Source organism: Raphanus sativus, chromosome 2 (assembly GCF_000801105.2).
Source record: "Raphanus sativus cultivar WK10039 chromosome 2, ASM80110v3, whole genome shotgun sequence".
NCBI lineage: Eukaryota > Viridiplantae > Streptophyta > Magnoliopsida > Brassicales > Brassicaceae > Raphanus > Raphanus sativus.
This window is the reverse complement of record NC_079512.1, coordinates 9,020,879-9,045,802: the sequence shown is the minus strand read 5'-3', so window position 1 is coordinate 9,045,802 and position 24,924 is coordinate 9,020,879. Positions and strand designations below refer to the sequence as shown.

The 24,924-nt window shown below is 33.1% G+C and overlaps 2 protein-coding genes and 1 long non-coding RNA gene across 3 annotated transcripts; all 3 read left to right on the top strand.

Moving 5' to 3' along the window:
- The first annotated feature begins 11,140 nt into the window (after positions 1-11,140).
- On the top strand, positions 11,141-11,584 carry LOC130508509 (uncharacterized). The gene has a single exon (XM_057004059.1). It carries the CDS (start codon positions 11,141-11,143, stop codon positions 11,582-11,584), a length of 444 nt encoding a protein of 147 aa, XP_056860039.1.
- Positions 11,585-19,007: 7,423 nt separating this feature from the next.
- LOC130505485 (uncharacterized) lies at positions 19,008-19,843 on the top strand. Its single transcript, XR_008941700.1, has 3 exons — positions 19,008-19,168; positions 19,286-19,352; positions 19,485-19,843. It is a non-coding gene; the product is annotated as an uncharacterized LOC130505485 (long non-coding RNA).
- A 1,951-nt stretch (positions 19,844-21,794) lies between these two features.
- On the top strand, positions 21,795-24,232 carry LOC108816930 (protein NUCLEAR FUSION DEFECTIVE 4). The gene is made up of 3 exons (XM_018589496.2): positions 21,795-22,184; positions 22,641-23,461; positions 23,548-24,232. Exons 1-3 carry the CDS (start codon positions 21,846-21,848, stop codon positions 24,008-24,010), a joined length of 1,623 nt encoding a protein of 540 aa, XP_018444998.1. The 5' UTR covers positions 21,795-21,845; the 3' UTR covers positions 24,011-24,232.
- The last annotated feature ends 692 nt before the right edge of the window (positions 24,233-24,924 follow it).

Below are 24,924 nucleotides of genomic sequence, written 5' to 3'. Positions count from 1 at the left end.
AGTTAAAACAAAGAAATAATTGATTTATATAAGCAAACCCGCATAAACGAAAATACAGAATTTTATGTATATTTTCATATAAATAATAGTCTAGTGCAAATTAAATATGATAAATAAGGAAGAGTATAAAATATATAACACCAAATTTAAATAATATGTATAACCATTTTATTATACATTACAAATTTGATCCATACAAAAAATAAAAATATATTTGTGCGTGATTCATATTCTAAATATATGAATGATACAGTTAATGTTTTGAAAACCAAAACAAAATTATTCTATAAACTATATTTTATACAATATAAATATTTATATACAAAAAGTAAAATGAATACCGGCACAGGCGTGCATATTAAGTTTTAATTTAACTTAAAATTAAAAAAACAAAGAAATTTACAAAATAAAAGAAATATGAAGAAAAAATAATAATTTAATTTTCAATTCAGTGCAGAATTGATGCAATTCTGCTAGATAATTGTAGAGGGCTGGTAAAAATGCGGTCTAAGAATAATTGCTTTACAAAGAAAAATGCAAACAACTGTTTCATATTCCTTTTTGGAAAACGCGAATTGAATACAAATTGCTTGATTGGTAAATAATATCGTTTTTTAAAAAGACGCACTTGAAATCCGCCCTTTTGCAAGTTACAATTCACTACCTATATATACATCTATAATATAATTAGAGACAAAATGAAACCAAATATTATCTCGTTGGATTTAGAAAAAAATAGGTTCAGTTTGATTGCGAAAAACAAGCGCTGATTTGAATAAATCACAAACATAAACAGAGAACAAAAATGAGAAACTAAAATCACATTGGAATAAGTGATTTACATAATAAATCACTTTATGAGTTTTAATAACACTCTAAGTCACTTTCAACTCCTTAGACACTTTTTTTTTACTTTATCTCCTCTTATCTCTATTTACTAACTAAAACAAAATTAAATGGTAATCAGTAGGACCCACTAATTATAGATTAGATGTCCACTTGACAATTTCTCTCAGACATAAATGCACATTTTTTTCTTTTAATTTCGGTTTCGCCTTTCTTCTTTTATAGAATTCTTTATAATAGAAACACGCTTAATCTTACAATAAACATTAGGAGTGCAGCGCTAGGGTTTAGGCGATTGTGGGCGATTTTCAGAGCTACCGCGACATCGACGACGGCGTAAAATCTACTGTTCTCCAGTGGCCTAGGAGAGAGGGAGACTATCCTACACTCATCTCAGCCTAAGGTTTATCCTGCCCCTTGCAGTGGTGTAACAGTTTGTACTCCCCAACCCTAGAAATCGTTTACGTGATCCCCAAGTTTAACGATTTACGTGTAATTCTCTAGAAGGTCTTGTTTCCCCTGAATAGGGTGTTTGAGAGAGAGGCTCGAAGCAGTTTTGTGGTAGGTATTTACCGAATCTCGGGCTTTAGATGAGTTGAAGGTATGAAGAACGGCGGGGCGGAGAAGCTCCAAGGTCTACTCGTTGGAAACAGTGTGAAGAAGACGAGATCATCCCTATTCCAGAATTTGATTATACATATCTTATTGAGAAACACAAACTCACGCTGGTGGGTCATATGTTTCATATTGATGGAAGAAGCATGGATGCTCTAATCAAACATATGCCAAAAAAACATATATGTGATATGGAAGGCAAAGTCAGAGGATCAAACTTAGGGAATAATAAATTCCAATTTGATTTTAATTCAGAACAGGATCTTCAGAAGGTTCTACAAAGAAGACCATGCCACTTCAACAAATGGAGCTTTTCCCTGGAAAGATGGACTCCTACGATCCGTGAGGACTTCCCTAATTCTATGATGTTCTGGATAGAGATCTCTGGAGTCCCAAATCACTATAAAAAGACGAAACTTATCGTAACATTGGAAAAGCTCTGGGATCGGTAGGAGATGTTGATGTAGATGGAGGAAGAGTACAAGTCCAAGTAAATGTGGATGAGCCACTGCAATTCACGAGCAGGGCTGGCTCTGCGAATGGATATGTTATCAGAGTCTCATTAAATTACGAGAACCTGCATAGATACTGCTTCACGTGTAAGATGATTTCTCACGAGGAGAGAACCTGTCCTGAGCTATCAGAAGAGCAAAAAGAGAGGAATAGGCTTGACCGAATCGCTCAAAGGGAAAAGGAGGAAAGAGCAACAAGAGAAACATTCTCTCTAACTGATCGTCAAGCTCCTGGAAGAGAGAGATCTCCAGTATCTAAAACGGTACCTGCTAGATCCTTTCGAAGGGAGGTTCCATATGATACGAGAAGAACGGATTACTCAGGCAGTGTTAGTAGAAGGAACGATTTGAGAGAGAAGATAACGGAACGCCGAGAGACGCAGAGCAAGAATGTATGGAACAGACTTGACAGGAACAATGATGTATACTATCCCCGAGATCGGGAGAGATTCCATCCTTATCAGAGAGAGCGGACTCAGGTCTATAAGGAGGATAATATAACTCATGGAAGGCTTCAAACTAAACAACAGCACTTAACCTGGAAACCAGTTGAGGGGAACTCCCAGAACAAAAGCGTCACCGTTGAGCCACAGAGTGGGAGAAGTTATAGTCCCCGATGATGTTACTCTCCGGATTCACAGCGCACGATATCTGCTCCTATAGACCAATACCGAGTAAGGAGGAATACACGAGAGAATTTTTTGCTCCTCTCCAAAGCGATACACAAGAGAATGGAGACAACTAAGTCCTCACTCGCAAGTTGGAGACCAAAGGAGTGAGATGGGCAACTCGACGATGAGAGAGACGGAAGATGAGAGAATTAGAAGACTAAAAGGGAAAGCCATTGTTCAAGATCACTCACCTGCTACTGAGAGAGAACAGAGAGAGAGAGGGAAGCTCATTATCCGTGAACCGGTGAGTAGAGATTTGCAGACTCGAGAACAGGGTTCTGATATGCCGGCTCAAGTAGGGGATATGGCAGGAGAGAAATTGGTGGTAAGAGCTGCCACAGATGGGGTGAAGATTGGGAAGGATTCAGAGACACTCCCTACAGGTCCAGGAACCATTGAAAACATAGAAGATGAGGATGAAGAGTTAATGAACGCTGAGGATTTTGATAAGATGGTGGAATTATACAGCGATACAAGACAGATGTCTGATGAAGAAATGTTGAATGTGGATGAAGTAGATGATCTTCTCGAAGAAGAACAAGCTATGGAGCTGGAAAGGAAAACAAAGGAAAAAGTACAAGAAGGCGAGAAGAAGCTCCCAGAGCAAGGAGAGTCACAGCTAAGAGAAAGTGGGATCGCAGAGTTGGGGAAGAAGGCGACCCAGAGCCAGCAAAACCAGCCTATTCGAGCAGGCACGGCAGAGAAGACAAACATGGAAGGTAATGTAAGCACCGGAGGAACACAAGCAGCTGCAGCAAGAAGGAAAAAGGGGTCTCGGAGCCCAGATGTGAAAGGCTCGGCGGCGTCAAAGAAAATGGCTGTGCGGGGACGATCTTCCCCGAAAAGTAAGGCGTCGAGGCAGTTACGTACTTAAGTGTCTCGTTCCTTGTGGAAAATCCAGTGTATCAGGTTCGGTGGTGTCCCAGAAACCACCCAGTAAGCGTATATGAGGTGGAAAACACCAGTGTATCAGGTTCGGTGGTGTCCCAGAAACCACCCAGTAAGCGTATATGAATGCAATCGCATGGAATTGTCAAGGGGCCGGCGCCTACTTGACTAAGCAGCACTTGAGAGAGCTACTTCGCTGCTACAATCCAAGTTTTCTTTTTCTTTCTGAAACTAAAAATTCTTTTTCTTTTATGCAAGACTTACAAGTTGATTTTGGTTATGATAAATTATTCACCGTGGAACCCTCGGGTAGAAGCGGTGGTTTGGCTTTGTTTTATATGGAGGATTCTGCGGTTAAAATTGCTTATTCAAACGATCGTATGATTGATGTGGAAGCGCAGATTGAAGGACAAAAAGTGTATATCACTTTTGTGTATGGAGATCCGGTGGTGGAACACCGCGAAAAAGTGTGGGAGAGACTTACCAGGATCAGTACCACAAGAACAGGAGCATGGATGATGATCGGGGACTTTAATGAAATTACGAGTAATGCTGAGAAAAAAGGAGGCCGTAAGAGATCGGAAACATCATTTATCCCCTTCAAAACAATGCTGGCAGATTGTGGTATGATCGAATTTCCCTTTAAAGGTAATGCTATGTCATGGGCAGGTAGGAGGAGAAATGGACGAGTTCAATGTAGACTAGATCGAGCTGTTGCTAATGAAGACTGGCATGACATATTTTCCCACACTAATGTGGAGTATTTATTGAGATGGGGATCTGATCATCGGCCGGTTTTGGCTCGAATTCAGACACGGGTCTCTAGACCCCGTCGCAACTTCAGATTTGACAAAAGATGGTTTGGGAAAGAAGGCTTCGCTGAGACCGTGAAAAATGGATGGGGAAGAGGTGATAGTCGGTACCAGCAAGGAGACCTGGTGGAGAAGATAGGTCGATGCCGGAAAGCTATAGCCTATTGGAAGAGAAGTAATCCATCAAATAATAAGAAGTTGATAGAGCAATTGAAAGAGAAGATTGATCAAGCGCAAAATGATGATAATATATCAAGCGAGGAAGAACTTGAGCTGAAATGGAAATTATGCGCGGCATATAGAGAGAAAGAGATCTATTGGAGACAGAAGAGCCGGGCCATATGGCTAAAAGAAGGTGACCGGAACACAAAATATTTTCATGCAAAGACCAAACAGAGGCGGGCTCGGAACCGGATCACGCGTCTCAGAAACTCGATGGGTAACTGGATATAAACAGAAGAAGAGATTGAACAGGTCGCAGTAGAGTATTTTGCAAACCTATTTGAAACATCACATCCCTCATCGTATGAGGAGAGTATCCGAGATGTCAAAGAGACAGTGACGGGAGAAATGAATGATTTACTGCTGGCACCGGTCTCGGATACGGAAATTAAAGATGCTGTTTTTGCGATTAATCCGGAGAAATCTCCAGGGCTGGACAGGATGACGAGTTAGTTTTATCAGCAGTTCTGGAACATAGTGGGAAAGGATGTCATTGGCATGGTCAGAGGATTCTTCGAGACAGGAGAGCTTGATGAGAGGATCAACCAGACGAATATCTGTCTAATTCCTAAAACCGAGAGACCAGTGACGATGGCAGAGTTCCGCCCCATTAGCTTATGTAACGTGAGTTATAAGATCATCTCCAAGATCTTATCGTTTCGGCTAAAGAAAATCCTGCCAATGTTAATCTCTGAAATTCAATCAGCCTTTGTGGCTCGACGGCTAATTACGGATAATATACTTGTCGCACAAGAGATGTTCCACGCCTTGAGAACGAACCAAAGTTGTAAATCAAAGTATATGGCGATAAAGACAGATATGAGTAAGGCATATGACAGAGTGGAATGGGGCTTTCTCGCAGCTCTTATGGAGAAAATGGGCTTTGATCAGCGATGGATTCATCTGATTATGTGCTGTGTCTCTTCAGTGTCATATAAAGTTCTAATCAATGGAGATGCAAGAGGCCAAATTACTCCTTCCCGGGGACTCCGGCAGGGGGATCCCTTATCGCCATTTTTATTTATACTATGTACGGAAGTATTAATATCACAGATTCGAGAAGCGGAGCGATCAAAGAAGATCACATGCTTAAAAATTGCTCGAACGTGTCCGGAGATCTCTCATTTACTCTTCGCCGACGATAGCCTTTTCTTTTGTAAAGCAGAGGCTAGCCAAGGTCAAGAGTTGATGAGGATCATTGACGTCTATGGGAAAGCCTCAGGACAACAACTGAATAAAGAGAAATCTTCAGTTTTGTTCGGTTCTAAGGTCATAGCGTCCTCAAAACAAGACCTGAAAAAGGTCAATTGGAATTAGAAATGAAGGTGGAATGGGCATGTATCTCGGTATGCCGGAAAAGATCTGTGGATCAAAGAAGCAGGTGTTTGCTTATGTGCAAGATAGGCTACACAACAGGGTTAATACGTGGGAAGCTAGGCACCTATCAAAGGGAGGCAAAGAAGTACTCATCAAGTCAGTGGTACAAGCGGTTCCAAACTACACGATGTCATGCTCTTTGTTACCTCAAGAGATTCACAAAAAGATCACGGGAGCTATCTCAAAATTCTGGCGGGGGACAAAAGAGAACAATAGAGGTCTTCATTGGGTGGCATGGGATCTCTATAATATTATTTGAGAAGTCAGTTTCTTATGTGTCGCACTCACGTTAAATCTTACGATGGTTGATTACACGGATACCCTTAATGAATTAAAATTATTATTGTAAATTTTTTTATTGATTTTTTGTTTAGTTTCCTTTTATAAATTTTCCAAATAACATATATAATAAAAAGAAAGATTTATAAAGTATAAAAGAAAATTTAAAAACGAAAATATATGTCTATATAATATTAGTTAAATATTTTTATTGATTTTTTATTTTGTTTATTTTCTAAATAAGATATATAATAAAAAGGAAACATTTATAAAGTTTAAAAGAAAATTTAAAACGAAAATGTATGCATATATAATATGATTTCATTAAAAAGGAAAGTTCAAAAAATAGTAATATTCCATTTAAAATAACATAAAATATACTTTTGATGTAATAAAATACTTTATTTATATCTATATTTTCATAGATGAAAAATATATATTTTTATATAATTTGATTTCATAAAATAAAATTTCACATAGATAATCTTGATATTAGTAAAATAAATATTATTTATTTTTAAAAAAATATTAAATAATACAATTTCAAAATAATAAAAATATTTTATATATCTATCTATTTTCTTAGATGATTACATAAAATAATTAAGTAACATAAACAAATATATGTTTAATTGGCTACAAATAGTTTATAATTAGTATTATTGAATTTTTTTTATTTTTTCATATATTTATTTGACTATAATATCTTTCAGTTACAGCAAAAAATATCTATAAATTATATTTTTCTCAAATACAATCACAATTGTTTTACTGTTTATTTTAAGAGATATTAGATAATGAAAAATAGATTTTAACAATAAACATCTTTTGACCAAATAATTACAAAATATTTAAAATTAAAACAACACGATATACTTTAACAAGGTAGATATATTATATTTTATGATTATACAATTACATGTCTTCTTAATATTAAATAATTATTACATTTGCTTTTAAATTTTATGTTTTTATGTTTGTCGAACTTAACATAACCATAATCTAAATACTCAAAATACAAAAACAAATCTAAATTCAGGTTGTTAAGATTATTTAAAATAAGTTTCAGTTTACCATTCAATAAATCAAAGACATAAAATAATTTAGAATTTATAAAAAAATTAATTACTGTAGATATTGATATATATTCATGAGTTTCCAAAAATATATCAGTTACTTATGTATGTAACTTCATATTGATCATTGATAAATATATGAAAGTACATGCACATTAAACGATAAATAAAAATAATTTGATGAGACTTAACTAAAGTAAAAATAATTATATGTCAGTTTGAATTTGAAGTAATACATGCAACTTAATATATTCACAACATGAGTAACTCGACTAATCCAACTTATATCTAATATAAATTAAACTACAATAAGAATATATAATTTTATGGTAATAATTAATTTTATAAATATAAATTATAGAATGAGTCAAAATATATTAACAAATGAAAATAAAATATTAGCCAACTATTACAATTTAGTTTTTTTTTTGTAAAATTTATATATATAAGCATGAGACTTCATAATATCATTGTTATATTAATTTATTCAATTTGGAATCCGACACTTTAGTTTATCTTTTATTTCATTCTAAGCACAATATATCTTAATTTATAAATAATCATCCTAAAATATATTTGCATATAAAAGATAGGATTTTTAACACTAAAACCCCTCAACTAAGTTTGTTTTGGGTAAAAACCCCTAAACTAAGTATTTAACGAAATAACCCCCAAACTAATTTTATTTAGTGAATTAAACCCTCTCAGGTCATAATTACCGGTACTACTGGTAAATCTTTAGTTTATGAGTTTTTACACTAATTAAACATAGTTGGGGAGTTTTATCATTAAAATAAAATAAAAATAAAAAATCTAAAATATAATAACACTATCTAAAAATTAGTAACTTTAATTTTCAAAATTAGTAACTTAATTTTCAATATTAGCATTTTAATTTATATAGATATGTGAGTCTGGTTTTTTTTTAAAAATCAACACTATATATGTATAAATTAAAAATGTAAAACCCCAAAAATAGAAAAAAAATTATCTAAAGCTTTACCTGTAATAAAAATTATCTAAAAAATTAAAAATGTAAAAGACAATAAAATATACCAAAAATTATATATTATTTAGTAATTTTAATTTTCACATTAGCATTCTTAATAATTTCTATAAATATATGAGTCTGATTTTTTTAAACAACATTATATATGTATAACTTTAATTATACATTTTTTATTTATACATATATAATGTTTATTTAAAAAAAATCAGACTCATATGTTTTTAGAAATTTTTTAAAATGTTAATTTTGAAAATTAAAGTTACTAGATAAGATATAATTTTTATTATATTTACTTGTCTTTTACATTTTTTTAATTTTTAGATAATTTTAATACAGATAAAGCTTTAGATATTTCTTTTATATTTTTTGGGGTTTTACATTTTTAATTTATACATATATAATGTTGATTTTTTAAAAAATCAGACTTATATCCCCTAGACTATATTTGAGAAGTGATTTTGCCACATGTCTTCTCTACAATCAGTTTCACAAAAAATAATATGACATAGCTACTAAAACTGATGACATGGTTTCCGAAAAATATGACATGGATGATTTCATTTAATGTTGCTTTATATTTTTGGTAAACTTTTTAGAATATGGTAATAACTCATACCTTACATTTAATATTGATATTTATTTCCGGTAAACTTCTTTAAATATAGTAATATCACATACATCATCTATAAAATAAATATATTCATATATAACATTAAAATTTCGAAATTATATTTTATTTTATTTTCTATAATTATACAATTTGTATTACTAAATCTTTAAAAATTGCTACAATTTAAAAAAAAAATTATTTCTAATCGTAAAATCATTAGATTCTTATATATCTACAGATCCTATAAATATTGTTAGTTCAAATTTTTTATAATTATACAATATATTTTTAAATAAAAAATCATTTTATCTTAATTTAATATTTAAATAAATAAAATCCATATTTAAATATCGGTAAAAATAATAAAATCTATAATATTTAATAAACCTTATTTTAAATATAAATTAAAATTTTAAAACAATTTTACTGCATATGGTGCAGGAAAACACCTAGTATCTATATATATTTTTTTAAAAAGCTAATTTTTAAAATTAAAGTTACTAATTTTTAGTAATGTTATTATATTTTGGGTTTTTGTAATTTTTATTTTTATGGTAAAACCCTCCAACTATTTTTACTTATTGTAAAAACCTCTAAACTAAAGATTTACCAGTAGTATCGATAATTATGACCTGAGAGGGTTTAATCCATTAAATAAAATTAGTTTGGGGGTTATTTCGTTAAATACTTAGTTTGGGGGTTTAATTCCAAAATAAACTTAGTTGAGGGGTTTTAGTGTTAAAAAACCTAAAAGATAACCAACCAACCGAGTAACCTAAATGAAAATAATAAAATTAATCAAAATTTAATATATTTAGAATAAAAGATATTATAATTGAATTCAAATAAATAAATACAAATTAATATATCAAAATGATAACTAAATCAACTGTAAAACAACAAAATTGACAACCTATAACATATCTAAAATCGTATGTCTAATTAAAGTAATATAATATTATTAATATAAACTATGCATACAATTATAAATTAATATAAAATTAAAAATAAATAACAATTCATTATTATAGTATTACTTTATAAATACTTATACCCGTGCATGAGCACAGGAAAATCACCTAGTAAGATTTGTATTCCCTATGATCAAGGAGGACTGGGATTTAGGGATTCCCGAGATTTTAACTTGGCTTTACTGGCGAAACAGGTTTGGCGGCTCCTAATCTACCCTGACTCGCTTCTAGCAAGAGTTATGAAAGGACGGTACTATAGACATGCTAATCCGATGACTGTTGGGAAAGCGAATAACCCGTCCTACGGATGGAGAAGTTTATGGACAGCACGTACAGTACTTGAGAAAGACCTACAACGAACTATAGGGACAGGTGAAGATATGAAGGTTTGGGAGGACTGGTGGATACTAGATCACTTGGCGAGACCAGCGATTCCAATCAGAGCAGACCTTGATCGAGACCTTAAAGTCCATCACTTGATCATCCATGAAACTAAAGAATGGAACGAACCGATCCTTCGTGAACTAGTAAGTGCAGCAGACGTAAGTAAGATCCTAAAGCTACGACCGAGCCGGTTAGGGAGGAAGGACAGCTATGTTTGGAAACGCTCAAAATCAGGAGCTTATACAGTACGAGAAGGCTATGTCGCGGCTAACGAGCAAAGGAGAGCAAGCGAAGAAGCTCAGGTCGTAGAACCTAGTAACAAGAGGATGAAGGAGAAGGTTTGGAAATTAAAAACATCCAGGAAAATAAAACATTTTCTATGGCAAGCTTTAGCGGGTTTTGTGACGGCGGCGAGCAGACTGTGTGATAGGCACTGTGCAACAGATAGATCATGTCTTCGATGTGGGGCAGAGGAGGAAACGATCAATCACATCTTATTTGAATGTCCTCCCGCATTGCAATGCTGGGCCTTGTCAGATATTCCTATTTGTCCGGGTATATTCCCGTGTAGTGCTTTGTATACTAATTTCGATCATCTTTTGTGGAGAGCAAAGGAATTGGGAGTTCCAGGAGAAACACTTGAACCTTTCCCGTGGATTTTGTGGTATCTCTGGAAAGGACGAAACGACTTCCTCTTTAATGGAGTGGATACTTCACCAGTTGATACGCTACAGTTAGCGATGGCGGAGGCGGGAAATTGGAAGGTGGCGCAACTTATCCCGAGACTTGAAGAAGAAATAGTAAAGCCGAAGGTGGACAGACCACAAGCTCGGATCCAATAGCGGAGAATGAGAGCCTCAGATGCCAAATGGACGCATCATGGATTCAAGAATGCGCTGTGTTTGGTGTAGGTTTTGTCTTAATGCGAGGCAACAGGAGGATACTCATGGGGACGAAGAACGGCAGGACGGTGCCATCGGCCTTATATGCAGAAGCGGAGTGCTTGGAGTGGGCGATGAAGACGATGATCAGAGAAGGATATACTTCGGTCCACTTTGAAACCTACTGTGTGCAACTAGTAAAGCTGGTACAGAAGGTGGAAGACTGGCCAGCAATGGCTGAGATTATAGAAGAAATCACGATCACCTCTAGAAGCTTTGTATCTTTCTCTATCACGCATCTACCTCGGGGTATGAATAAACGAGCTGACTGTTTTGCGAAAGCAGCCAGGGCTCGGTCTGATACTTTTTCTCTCGTTTTTGTCGAGACTCCTGTGTGGCTTGCTTCAGTAGCTAGCCTTTTGGAGAGCTAGTAGAAACAATTTCTTTTGATGTCAAAAAAAAAAAAGAAACACGCTTAATCCTTGAATCCTCAGTCATGCTCAAGCTTAATCCGCAAAAATGTACCCGTGATAAACCATGAGCAACATGACGGATTAGTCAGGAGAGCTTCGTTGTTGACGATCTCAAACTGCGGCTCCGCCTGGACAAATCTTTACAACAATCCATGTCAAATTCAAGTCATCGCTTCCCTACTGTGGTCGCCATGGTGAGGAACAGAGTTGTGGCTTTTCAGAGTAGCAGCAATGGTGAACTTTTCATTATTTACACATCTGGTCCTCTAACTTTTGTCTATTTTCCAATTTCTCTTAGACTTTTAATTGTGCAATCCAGACAATTTTGTTTTTGATTTTACAACATTGATCCCTGCCATTTTGTTTTATTTTGTTTCTGCCACATATGTTTCTGATATTCAAATAATTCCATTTTATTTGGTCTCATATTTCCAAATGTGCATATATATATATATATATATGTAAATGAATCTTAAAATTATTAATATGAGCTAAATGGGATGATAAATATCTGTAAAATGATAACATATCAATGGTGTATGAATAATTCTTGTGTACATTGTTTCTAATGAAATTTTGATGTGATCATATATGTACATGATACTATGTACACAATTCTTTATCCATATCTACAATAATCACATGTATACTAGTTAATTGGGCAATGATTCATATGTACACATTGTAAAAAAAACTCATAAAAACCATATATTGTATTTTTGTCAGAAACCACAAATTTTGTTATCATTTGACAGTATTCACATATTTAAGTGTGACCCACTCGTATGATGATTCTTGAAGATCTATATGTACATCTCATGGTGTACACAAACATTTAGGTATCCACATGTACAACAATGAATATGTACACGGTTTTTATGATAAAAACATGTACACGGGTTTATTGGTACATTGCCCAAGTTATGATATTTTATGATTTAAGTGTGATCCACTCGTATGATGACTCTTGAATATTTATATGTACATCTCATGGGGTACACAAACATTTTGGTACACATGTATAACAATGAATATGTACAAGGTTTAACGATAAATAACATGTACACGGGTATATTGGTTCATTGCGCAAGTTATGATATTGTTGTTATTGTACAATAAAACATAGAGACTGAATAATTTTTTAGATACATATGCAAGAAATTACATGTGCACCTAATAAATTTGTTAGAAACATTTTAAATTTGCAATATTTGCATGGTAAAAAGTTGTCATCGTGTACACATATATTTTGTATTGTCCACATGTACAACATTTCACCAAAAAGAACAGATGTACACCAAATTGGACATTGTAGAAATAATGATAATTTATGATTCGAAAGATTTTGAATATCTTGTTTTAGTTAATTTAGATAATTTTAAAATTCATTTATGTGTATATATCAAATTTAAATGGTTTTTACCATTTTAATTTAGTTAAATTTTAGACACTCTATTTGATTCTTCTTAATATTTTATGATTTAATGGTACTTACCATTTTAATTTAGTTTGATTTAAGTCATTTTAGGTTCTATTTTGTAATATACATTGCAATTGTGTGTTCATATGTATATACCAAGGGTAAAAATGCATATTTGTAAGTTTAAGGTCAAATAAATAGGACAAATTTGTATGTTGACGAGTTTGGGGTCAATTGACAATAAAACTGAATATGAAAGGCTTAAAATAAAAATTGAAAAAGTTGTTTGGGCTTAAGTTCATGTACCCACTTTTAAAATATTTCATCAAAGCCATGTTTTTTGGGCAGAACCATAAAATCTTATTTTGAAACTCAACCATAAACCCAATTTTACACTATTTTACATATAGGTGTTCACTATATTAAATTTATACAGTCAAATAACAATTACATGTACACATATTTTATTATCCACGTGGATATTATATTCGGATGTCCATATTTACACCAAATAATAAATATCCACATGTATACTGCTTTATGAAAAAGTGTACAAATATGAGGGAAGTGACTAGATTTTGATAATATTTGTATATATTTAATTTTCTTTTGAGTTCTTAATACCCGAACCGATGCAGATCCATTACATACTTGGAAATTATAGATATTTTAATTATATATCTGAATCAACCTGTATCCAAAAGGAATTGATCCGAACCTGAACCAAAAATATTTAAGTATGTAGTTTGGATTCAAATGTTTAGGATTCAAAAGACTCATACTCGAAAAAACCTGAATCGAATCGTATCCGGAAAATGATTGTCCATGCCTATTTAAATTCTTAGTGACCAAAAACATGATTTTCAAAGTTGGGTGTGTAAGAGTAAAACTTTTATCTTAGCCGCGATTCAGTTGGTCAGCATAAGCAGCGAGTTAATTGAAAATTAGAAATTAATTGGGTCTAGGTTTTGAGCTTGTAGGTGTTCGTATATCACTAAATATGTAATATTTTAAAGACACCAAGCCTCATCAGCTCAGATGGTTAGTGGTTTCGTTTTAGTTCAACAAACCAGAGTTCGAAGCACTGATATGCTCTTTTGGTTTATTTTTCTGCTTCTTTTTACTGAAGGATAAACTTGTAATTTCGTCGTCATCTCCTTCCCTATAACCTACATGCGATTAAAAGATGGCAGTATCCACCTTTTTCCAGATTTTTTCACTCGTTTTTATCCCTTTTTAGTCATTTTAGATGAAACTTTATAGATCTAAGTTAGATTCGACTTTTTTTAGGTTTAGTTGTATCAACCAAGAAAGCACCAGATTGATGAGTACAAATGAAACTTTTGAATACGAGTTAGATCCTATCAAGCTTGAAAATCTCAGATGAGATAAGATATATCATGTCTATTGCACTGTTTCTTACCTTAAGATGTCTTGTATACTCGTCGTCGATTTAGATCGGTAATGTCTCTCACCCAAAACTTAAGTATCTAAGAAATCTGGTGAAAGAAAAGAAACAAAGAAAGTTGGGAAAGAAGACGATAAGAAATAGAATGTGGGACTTATTAGTTATAACTTTGATTTTGTTTCAACTAAAAAAAGATTAAATCGAGAAAAAGTGTTGACAAAAAAAAAATCGAGAAAAAGTGTCCGAGTAGTGGAAATTGTCCTATCCCCTTATTATTATTTGAGGAGACGACTTATGAAAATAACCTTTTGCCCATGTGTTTATTACATGTGTGCCATTTCCTATGTGGCATCTTCACATTTCATCTCACACCAATTTTTCAAAAGCCCATCCTTGCCTAGAACATTTACATCTCATGCCATTATAGTGAACATATGTTATAATCAATGCTTTTGATGTGCTATACGTGATGTCCATATAGTTAATGTCCAATGCTTTTGATTCATTCGAAACCATGAACTACCTCTTATATGCATCTTTTATATTTTATGCCCAACAGATTTTCTCTTATATTAAACTTTTTTATGTTTATAAATTCTTGCTCGCAGGAAATGTTCTACGTATTATAAGTTTTATATTATACCCTATGCTTTTGTATGTTTATAAAAAATTCGATCCAAGAACATATATATATATATATATATTTTTTTTTTTGATCCTAGAACATATATATTTATATTTTTGATCCAAGAACATATATATATATATATATATAATATAATGCTCATATTTTCATAAACATCCATCATTTCGTGAAAAAAACTAATTTTTATACTTTTATATTGTTATAATACAATGAAAGCATAATGTAGAGGGACTAAATGATACAATAAATGTCATTATTGAATATGAAATCTCGGTTATGATTGATTTATGTTAAGTCCATAATCAGATCGTACATTATTATTGATTTATGTTTCTTGATTGATATGATAAAGCATGATTGATATGATTAGCGATTTTAATTTTAATGTTTCATATTTGAGGTTACCATATTTATAAAATAATGTAACATCCATCATTTTTATGTATATATATATATTTTATGTTAGTATCAGCTTTATAACTTCTATCCAAGAACATATATATATTAAACTTTTGTATGTTTATAAAATATTCGATCCAAGAACATATATATATATATATATATATATATATTTTGATCCTAGAACATATATATTTATATAACATATATATATATATATATATATATATTTGATCCTAGAATATATATATTGTTAATATAATGCTCATATTTTCATACACATCCATCATTTCGTGAAAATTAATTTTTTTACTTTTGTATTTTGTTATAATACAATGAAGGTATAATTTAGAGGGATTAAATGATACAATAAATGTCATTTTTGGATATGAAATCTCGGTTATGATTGATTTATGTTAAGTCCGTAATCAGATCGTACATTGTTATTGATTTATGTTTATTGATTTTCCTGAATATGAAATCTCGCAAAGCATGATTGATATGATTAGCAATATTTCTTTTAATGTTTCATTTTTGAGGTTACCATATTTATAAAAAAAATTTAACATCAATCATTTCGTCATTAACAATTATTTGATGTTACCATAATTAAAAAAATTCTTTGTCAAATTTGTTATAAAAGGAAAGCCAGGTGAGTAAATTATGTCTTATGTTTTCTTATAAACACTCTTTCTCACATTTCGTTCATACCCAACAAAAATGGATGTCTTTTGTTTTGTGCCTTTCAAAAATATTATAGATGGATCGTGTAATCCTCATATTCTGATTGGTAATTCAATTTTTTTCTGTTCACTCTAGCAGCGTATTTTTGTATAGTTGTCATACTAATCCATTTTGGTTATCATAGATGTCATCGGACATGTTGTGCAAGCGGGTCGCATTCAGATGTTTTCAGTTAATGGAAAAGTTATCCCGAAGATTTCATTGCTAATACGTGATGCAGAGTAAGTTCCGTTTAAAAATACGCTGTTAACAAATGTCTATAAAACTAATATAGACCAAATAATTTAAGTAAAATGTTTTTTCAAATCAGCCTAATTAAGTTCATGTTTTTTGGTTAGGTCAATATATTGTATAAACATATGTCTAAACATATATATAATATTAACATTAGTTGGGTTTTTGGCCAAGATAATATTGTATATATATATTTGTCTAAACATATATATACTTAAGTTTTACGTTAGTTGGCTTATAAGTTATAACTGATTGTACAATACTTTCAAAAAGAAGTCCATAAATTTCATGCAATCACTTAAATTAAGCACATTGACTTTTTAATTAAGGAATCAACATAACTGTTGACACTGCAAAATAATATTGGATGGAGTGAAAGTATCATTAAATAATATCCTATATTTTATTCCCTTTCATATAATACTTTCCAAAATCATATATTAATTAATTTTGTCTCCATTCGATCAGGTTAACTATATAGTCAAATATAATAGTCAATGTTTTCTAAATTTTTTCCCCTGCATATAATACTTTCCAAAATAATAAATTATATAAACTAAACTTTACGAATTTTTGGGGTTGTATTTTCGCGAATATTCGTTTGACACAAAACTTTATAAATTTTTGGGGTTGACACTAAACTTTATCCCTATGTGACTATATATATCATACTAAACTAATGTCTTTTGTTATTTTTCTTAATAGCATTCTGAGCACACTATGTTTATATATATATTTATATATATTTTTTAATAGCATTATGAGGACACTATGTTTATATAATAGCACTCTGAAGACACTATGTTTATATATATAATGAACATTGCGATAAATTTTGGAATTAATGGTTTGAATTTATTGTTACAGAAAATATACATATGTTAATAAAATCATATGATAATAAATATTTATATTGAAATATACTATATATCTATGTCAATTTCATTGAAATTTAATTATATACCATATAAATCATATAATAATTATTTTGATTTATTTACCATAAAAATATTGTAAATAAACAAGAAGTATTGTTTTATTTATGTGATTACTCTAATCCCATATATATATATATATTAATTGAAAAACAATTGATCACTCTAGCATGTGTGATTTATTAATTAATATTTTTTAAAAAATTTAAAAGAGATGGATACATTGAATATATATTTAGAAGCTATTAAATCATCTAGCGAGAATATGGAACAAGAATATGGATTGCAGAAAAATACTTATTTCCTAATTCTAATCCATGTTTCTTCGTCACAACACCGATTGAGAATAATTTGAACTTTAAAGTTTCGATTTTGAAAATCTGAAATGACAACGTTTTTATTTCAGCACACTGGTTTCCTTAAATGAGCGTAGAATATTTTTTAATATTTAACCAAATGGGCTACATACATAGTATAATGTGTTTTGGTTTAAAAATTGTTGCATACCCAAAATCAATGCAAACCATCATCACTTTAGATTAAAATTTTGTTACAATAAAAATATAGGATTGGGCAAAAAATCTGAATCCAAAATACTGAACCAAATGCAATCCGAAGAATTAGTACTTAACTTTAACTAAAATTGGTTAGATTAAAATTTTGGTATCTTAAGAATCGAACCAAATTCGATTTGAACCAAAAAAATTCGGATATCGTGTATATTCGAAGCAGATTTATATACTTAAATATATTATTTATTTTTAAATTTAATATCTAGAAGAATATACAAAATATATAAGATATTTTTAAGTTATCCAAATTCTTAGAAATATATAAAATTAGTTAAAAATACATATTTTAAAATAGCTAAACGGTACTCAAGACATCAAAAGTATTTAAAATATCTATTGATTTCCTATTCAAATATTTAAGATAAACCAATTTTATGTTAATATTATGTATTTGGCATATATTATTGATATTTATATGTTATATATTATTTTTATTTTTATATTTTGAAACATTTAAAGTATGTATGAACTTTAATATTTTTTAAATGATTTTAATGGGTTATCCGAACCAAATCCAAACCGAATCGGCAAAGATTTCAACCGAACAGAACAAAACCGAAGTAAATGGTACCCGAATGTCCATCTCTAATCAAATGTAAAAATGGTTATTGATAATAAAATTTGTGTTATTTATAATATTTAAGCACAGCATTTTTGAGAAAACTCATCCCGCGCAGGGCGCGGATTATCATCTAGTAGTGTTATTAAAAGAGAAATTTTCAGTGTAGGTCACTTTTTGACTTTATATTACAGTGGAAGTCACTTTCTGCTCTCGAGGTAGTTTATTGAGGCAAAATGACAAAAGCGTCCTCGACTAACAACTTTTTCCATCTATTCTTCCATCAATTTTTTTGTCTCGTGAGAAGGTATCTTTTCAAAATTCAAAAGCATCAAAGTATTTTAATTATTTAATTACAGCCACAGAAAAACATCTTTATCTTAATACTTTTTCCTTTCTATCATCTCTTTACTTTCCTTATCTCAAACTTCAACAACCACAAAAACTCTATCTCATTCATCCTTCCATGCCTGGTTTAAGATTTCGATGGACCTGTCACAATCCAGTTTGCAGAATTTCACCCGAGAGATACTCATCCATCATCAATATCACAAGTATTTCTTTTATTTTCTGGTCCCAACAAGCTTCTCTTTTTCCTCAGTCGTCGTTGTATCCGTCAGTTTCTGTATGTATCGAAAACTGTCTTCTTTTGTCTGATCAATTTCTTCTCTACGGTTATCACTCAGAGTTATTTGCTTATTTTTATTGATTCCCGAGTGATTGAGTTTTCTTGAATTTGCAGATAATGCCTCGACAACAGAAGCTTTTGTCATCACGAGTGCTTAAAGTGTGATTCGCTGAATCCATAGGTAAAGTTTCCGTTTAAGTTTATGTTTAGGGCGTGATTTGTTGATTGTGATTTGAAAGCTTTCTTGTGTGGATGCTAGAGCTTCTTTGATGCTGATATTGTGCTCGAAGCTGATTTGTTTCCAGTGATGCAGGGTTACCCATTGCAGGATCTACTGATTATTGGCTTGGCAGAGGATGTGAAATACAAGAATGAAGATTTGAGAGGTATTTGAATGGGAACCGGCTTGTTAGGACAATAAGAATGAAGTTTAAAAACATGGACAGTTCGTAGAAGAACCCCAGCAGTGACAAGCAGTGACATGGATAGTTTGTTAAGGAATCACATCAGTTACACATGGACATGTCTACAAGGTGTACGTGTGGACATCGTTAGACGATGTACATGTGGACGTGGACATAATGGTTTAGCTTCTTGTAACATAATGGACAACAAAAATTATTGTCTATGTGTATGCTTATGTCATGTACATGTTTTCATGAGAGTACTTGTACACCCTTTGTATTGGTTTTAAATTTTCCTAAAGCAAGACTAATGTGTATGTTTTTTTTTCAGTTTATGTGTGCATAAAAAAATAGTATCCATGTGTACATTTTTTTTCATGTACACATCATTATGATGAAACTACATGTACAGCATTAAGATTATCCATATGTACACTGTAAAGAACTATCCACATGTACGCCTTTCTTTATAGAAAAACAACACATTTAGCTAAATTACTACTCACATGACCCTTTTAATCTCTTTGTCCAAGTCATGGGGTATAAACCCTTTCTTCAACTTGAAGTTGGTCTCGAGTTTTTGCCTGGCTTTTGCTTTACTTTCCATCTTCTTACCAAGTAATTCAACTTGAAGTTGTATCTTTTTCATAGTAGCCTATACAAGACCTTGGGTTTATTTTTCCTCTTTTCTTGCTTGGTCGGTCTTGTGTTAGAAATCAACAAGCATAAACATGAGTGAGTCAAATCGTGTTATATAATGTACACCATTAAAATTATCCACATGTACACTATAAAGCTATCCACATGTTTTCTCCGTTTAAATGTACACTTTTTGTTTAAAGAAAAGAAACATATTTTAGGAGTTTTAAAGATGTGATTGTTTGCAATCTCTAAAGACAAGTGAGAAGTCAACTATAGGAACAAAATTGAAACATACACTTGATCAATATAGGAATAATTGTTTTCTCTCATTATTGTATCCTTCTTGCTGCTTCTTAGAACCAGAGACACAGAACACACGAAGGATTCAGAGGCCTGAGACTTGAAACCAAAACAATAGAATCTTATCCAAATGTATCAGAAGTACAACTATTTTGGATCCATGTAGCTTCAGTATCAACGAACATCTCAAAAGCATGGTGAACTTACCAAAAGGAACAAACTTTAATATTGAATCAAAACCCAGAAGTTGGGTTTCTTCCCTAACATGGAAGATTCCAACTCTATGCAACTACTAAGCTAGTTAGTCATAACACCTGCCACAAAACGGGAAATGATATAATCGAGAGAGATTGTTCAAAAAAAAAAAGATATAATCGAGAGAGACAAGTACAAGACCAATCAACCACAAAACTGAATAATTTCCTGTTTAAAATCGTTACTAATCGAAGAGACATCCACCAACAGAACGTCACGCCGTTATCATCATCACCACCAACGACACCGGTTCACACCGCAGCCGTCAGCCGCGAGAACACCTACCGTGAACCCAGCCTTTTGATTTATTCTCTCTTCTACACATTCCATCTAGATTCTCCAGTGTCGTATTCCTCTGTTTCTACATACAGTATCAAGATAAAAAAAATTCAGAAAAAAGAAAACCTAGCAAAAAATAAAATAAAATAAAAGGAAGTCATTTTGCCGACAAAAGTTTGCACTGCTAACTAAAACGAAAAAGGATATATTTGTCATTTGAATAAGCAATGTGCATGATTCAGCGTGCAAAAGTACCTTAGGAGTTAGGAGTAACAAGTGACTTACCGTGTAATATAGAAGAGGAAAAGTGACCTCAGGTGTAAAGTGACTCTCCGTTTAATATTTTCAATATATTATCCTCAAAACCGTAAGGAAAGTCCAAATACATCGAAAATAGTCATCATAGTCCAAGTCAGGTTTTGTTTTTTAAAGGATGGTCAGGCGTGGATCTTCATAGGACGACTAAGGTGATACAGTTAGTCGTAGATCGTCATAAGATAGGTAGTATTGTCGGTTGTCGAATCGTGTATGTAATCTTTCTAATAATTGTAATATCATAATAAATCATTGTTAAAAAAAAGGATAGAGGGTGCTTAGTTTTTTGTTTTGTCAATACATTATTTTAAAATTTCATTAACCTTTTTATACTTCCGGTCCAGATTTGGAGTGACATTTTCTATTTGATTTGGTATGGTTTGGTTTGGATATTTGCGCACGCTATTAAAATATAAAAGTTTTATTCCAAATGAATAAATTCCTTAGCCGAAAAAAACGTATCAAGCCATTGACTGACTATGGCTTTGTGGCGTCAAAAACTCGAGACTCTATCCAACGACCGATGGCTAGTGTTCGTGTGCGCCATGTGGATCCAGTCCGTCGCCGGCGTCGGTTATTTATTCGGTGGCTCAATGTCCCCGGCCATCAAGACTTCACTTGGTTACAACCAGAAACAGATCGGTCTCCTCGGCGTCGCTAAGAACCTCGGCGACGCTATCGGATTCGTCTCCGGTGCTTTATCGGAAATGTCACCGTCGTGGGCGGTTCTACTCGTCGGTGCTGCTCAAAATTTCGTTGGCTACGGTGTTGTCTGGCTCGTCGTCACGGGTCAATTACCTAATCTCCCCCTTTGGATTGTGAGATGATTTTCCGATTCGTATTTGTATAATGATTTCCTTTTATTACATGATGTATAAGTTACATACGAACATTAACAAGACATTGTTTTAGCAAAAAAAAAAAAAACAAGACTCCTGTCTTTTTGTGTTTATTTATCTTTTTAGGAGTATTTTTTTTTAAAAAAATGATAAACCATTTTCCAGAGAGAATGTGAAAATCACGGTGGTCACGCTTGTGGAAATCTGTGGTGCGGATTCGAGGGTCCTTTGGGATCCACGGAACGCCTTGACCACCCGAGACCAGACGCATGGTTTAGGAGTACTTTTTATGTTGGCTTTTATGTTTTTTTTAAAAAAAATGTTTTCTTACATAAGTATCTTGCTTTAGTAATTATAAGCATGTTTCTGTCTATTACACTCTCCTTGATTCTGGATTCTTGAATCTATAGAAAGTTAACAGTTTTGTTAATGCAGTTGTTTGTAGCTATCTTCGTGGGAACAAATGGAGAAACCTACTACAACACAGCATCCCTAGTCTCATGCATTCATAACTTCCCAGAGAGCCGTGGTCCCGTTGTTGGAATCTTGAAAGGGTTCTCTGGCTTGAGCGGAGCAATCTTGACTCAGGTTTACTTGATGTTCACTCCATCTCACGACTCTTCTGTTATCCTCATGGTCGCTCTTGGACCACCACTGGTTGTTCTTGCTTTGCTATTCGTCGTTAGACCCGTGGAAAGAAGCTCCAGAGCGAACTCGCGAGCTGATGATTTGCGTTTCTTGGCTATTTACGGCTTCTGTATCGTCCTCGCAGTGTATCTATTAGGAGTGTTGGTACTTCAGAGTCTTGTTGATGTAACTCAAACAGTTATCACAGCCTCTGGAGTTGTTCTTGTCGTTTTGATGGTTTCTCCGGTTCTTGTCCCTTTTGCATCGGTTTTCCTCTCAGGTAATAACAACGCCACGTCGGTGAAGCCCGAAGAAGGAAACTCTACTAGTGTGGATCCGAATGAGGTTAGAACTTTGATCGAGAGGAGTGAAGTATCGCAGGAAAAGAGAAGAGCCCCGTGTATAGGAGAAGATTTCACATTGTTGCAGGCTTTGGGACAAACCGACTTTTGGCTCATATTTATGTCTCTGGTTCTCGGTGTAGGTTCGGGGATAACGGTTATAGACAATCTTGGTCAGATTTGTTATTCCCTCGGCTATAGCAACACCAAAGTATTCGTCTCACTAATCAGCATCTCCAATTTTCTTGGCCGTGTTGCTGGTGGCTACTTCTCTGAGCTTATCATAAGGTACCACCAACCATTTCACTTTTGACATTATACATAAACGTTTGTAGTCAAATTTATTTTCTAACACTTTCTTCGTCTTTAACAAGAAAACTCTCACTTCCAAGAACAATGGCAATGTCTGCGGTTCAGGCGATAATGTTGTTAGGGCTCATCTACTATGCCATAGACTGGCCCGGGAAGATCTATGTAGTCACCATTGTAATAGGAATGGGTTATGGCGCTCATTGGGCAATCGCCCCTGCTTCAGTCTCTGACATTTTTGGACTAAAGTGCTTCGGTTCTCTCTACAATTTCCAGATTACAGCATTGCCTATCGGGTCGTTTGTGTTCTCAGGTGTGATTGCAAGTAACATATATGACTACTACGCCAGGAAGCAAGCAGGGACCTCCACGGAGACTGAGTCACTCACTTGCACAGGATCAGTGTGTTATTCGGTTACGTGTGGTCTCATGTCCGTGGTGTGTTTAATGGCTATGTTGCTGAGTCTGAGTGTTGTTTATAGGACAAGGAAGTTTTACTTGAGGCTTCATCGAGTGTCCAAGACTTGAAGATAATGTGCACACTGGACCTTTTTAACGTGCTGAAGGTTGTTCTTTTGACCTTTTGTAAGAAAAATGTTTGCAATTCTGAAATTAGGTTTAAATTCGACAAAATCTTACTAGAGTTCACTTGTAATATTAAAAGATTACCGTAAAGAGTTAGTAATATACATTACATAAGCATCCTATATTTTCTGTACACATTTTATTTCTTCTACCATTTATGATTCATCTTAACCGACTCTTAAAAATTATTATTGTAGTGGACACATACAGATAATTGAAAAAATCTTTCACGGAGAAGGGTCATCAACAACCGATGACCAAGCATAGGGTAGAGACATATGACTGCGTTACAAGGCAAGATAGCATGTTTCACCGGTTCCCAAAAACACCTTACTTCCAACCATAAAACAATTTAATTTCAAGCTAACATTTTTTTTTCTTTTCATTTCTTTTATTTCAAAACCAAAGTATTATAGTAACTTATCTTTAAACTAAAACACGAATAAAGAAAATAAGGTCTCGAATATCTGAAATCTGAGATGCAATAAATAAACCTAATTCCCAAAAAGTGGCATTATGCAGATTCCTACTCCTACACTTTTTTTTCCTCGCTTGTACCTGCAATTTGGAGGGATAAACATTAAATTACTCAAGAATGATAAGAAACTACAGACTCATCTCAAACTACATAACACAACAAGTAAAACTCACAAGCTAACAGAAATAAGCATGCAACAAACAACAATCAACCTAGACTTCTAGGACCTAGCGCACGTTCACATAGGTCTTACCCAGCCCATTACGGTATTTCTGCGTGGGCGCCCAAACCGAATTACGATCCAGCAGTTTCTCCCATTGTCTACCAATATTCACCTATGCCCAGACTCGGAATGAATTGGTAAGCCGATAACCTAACC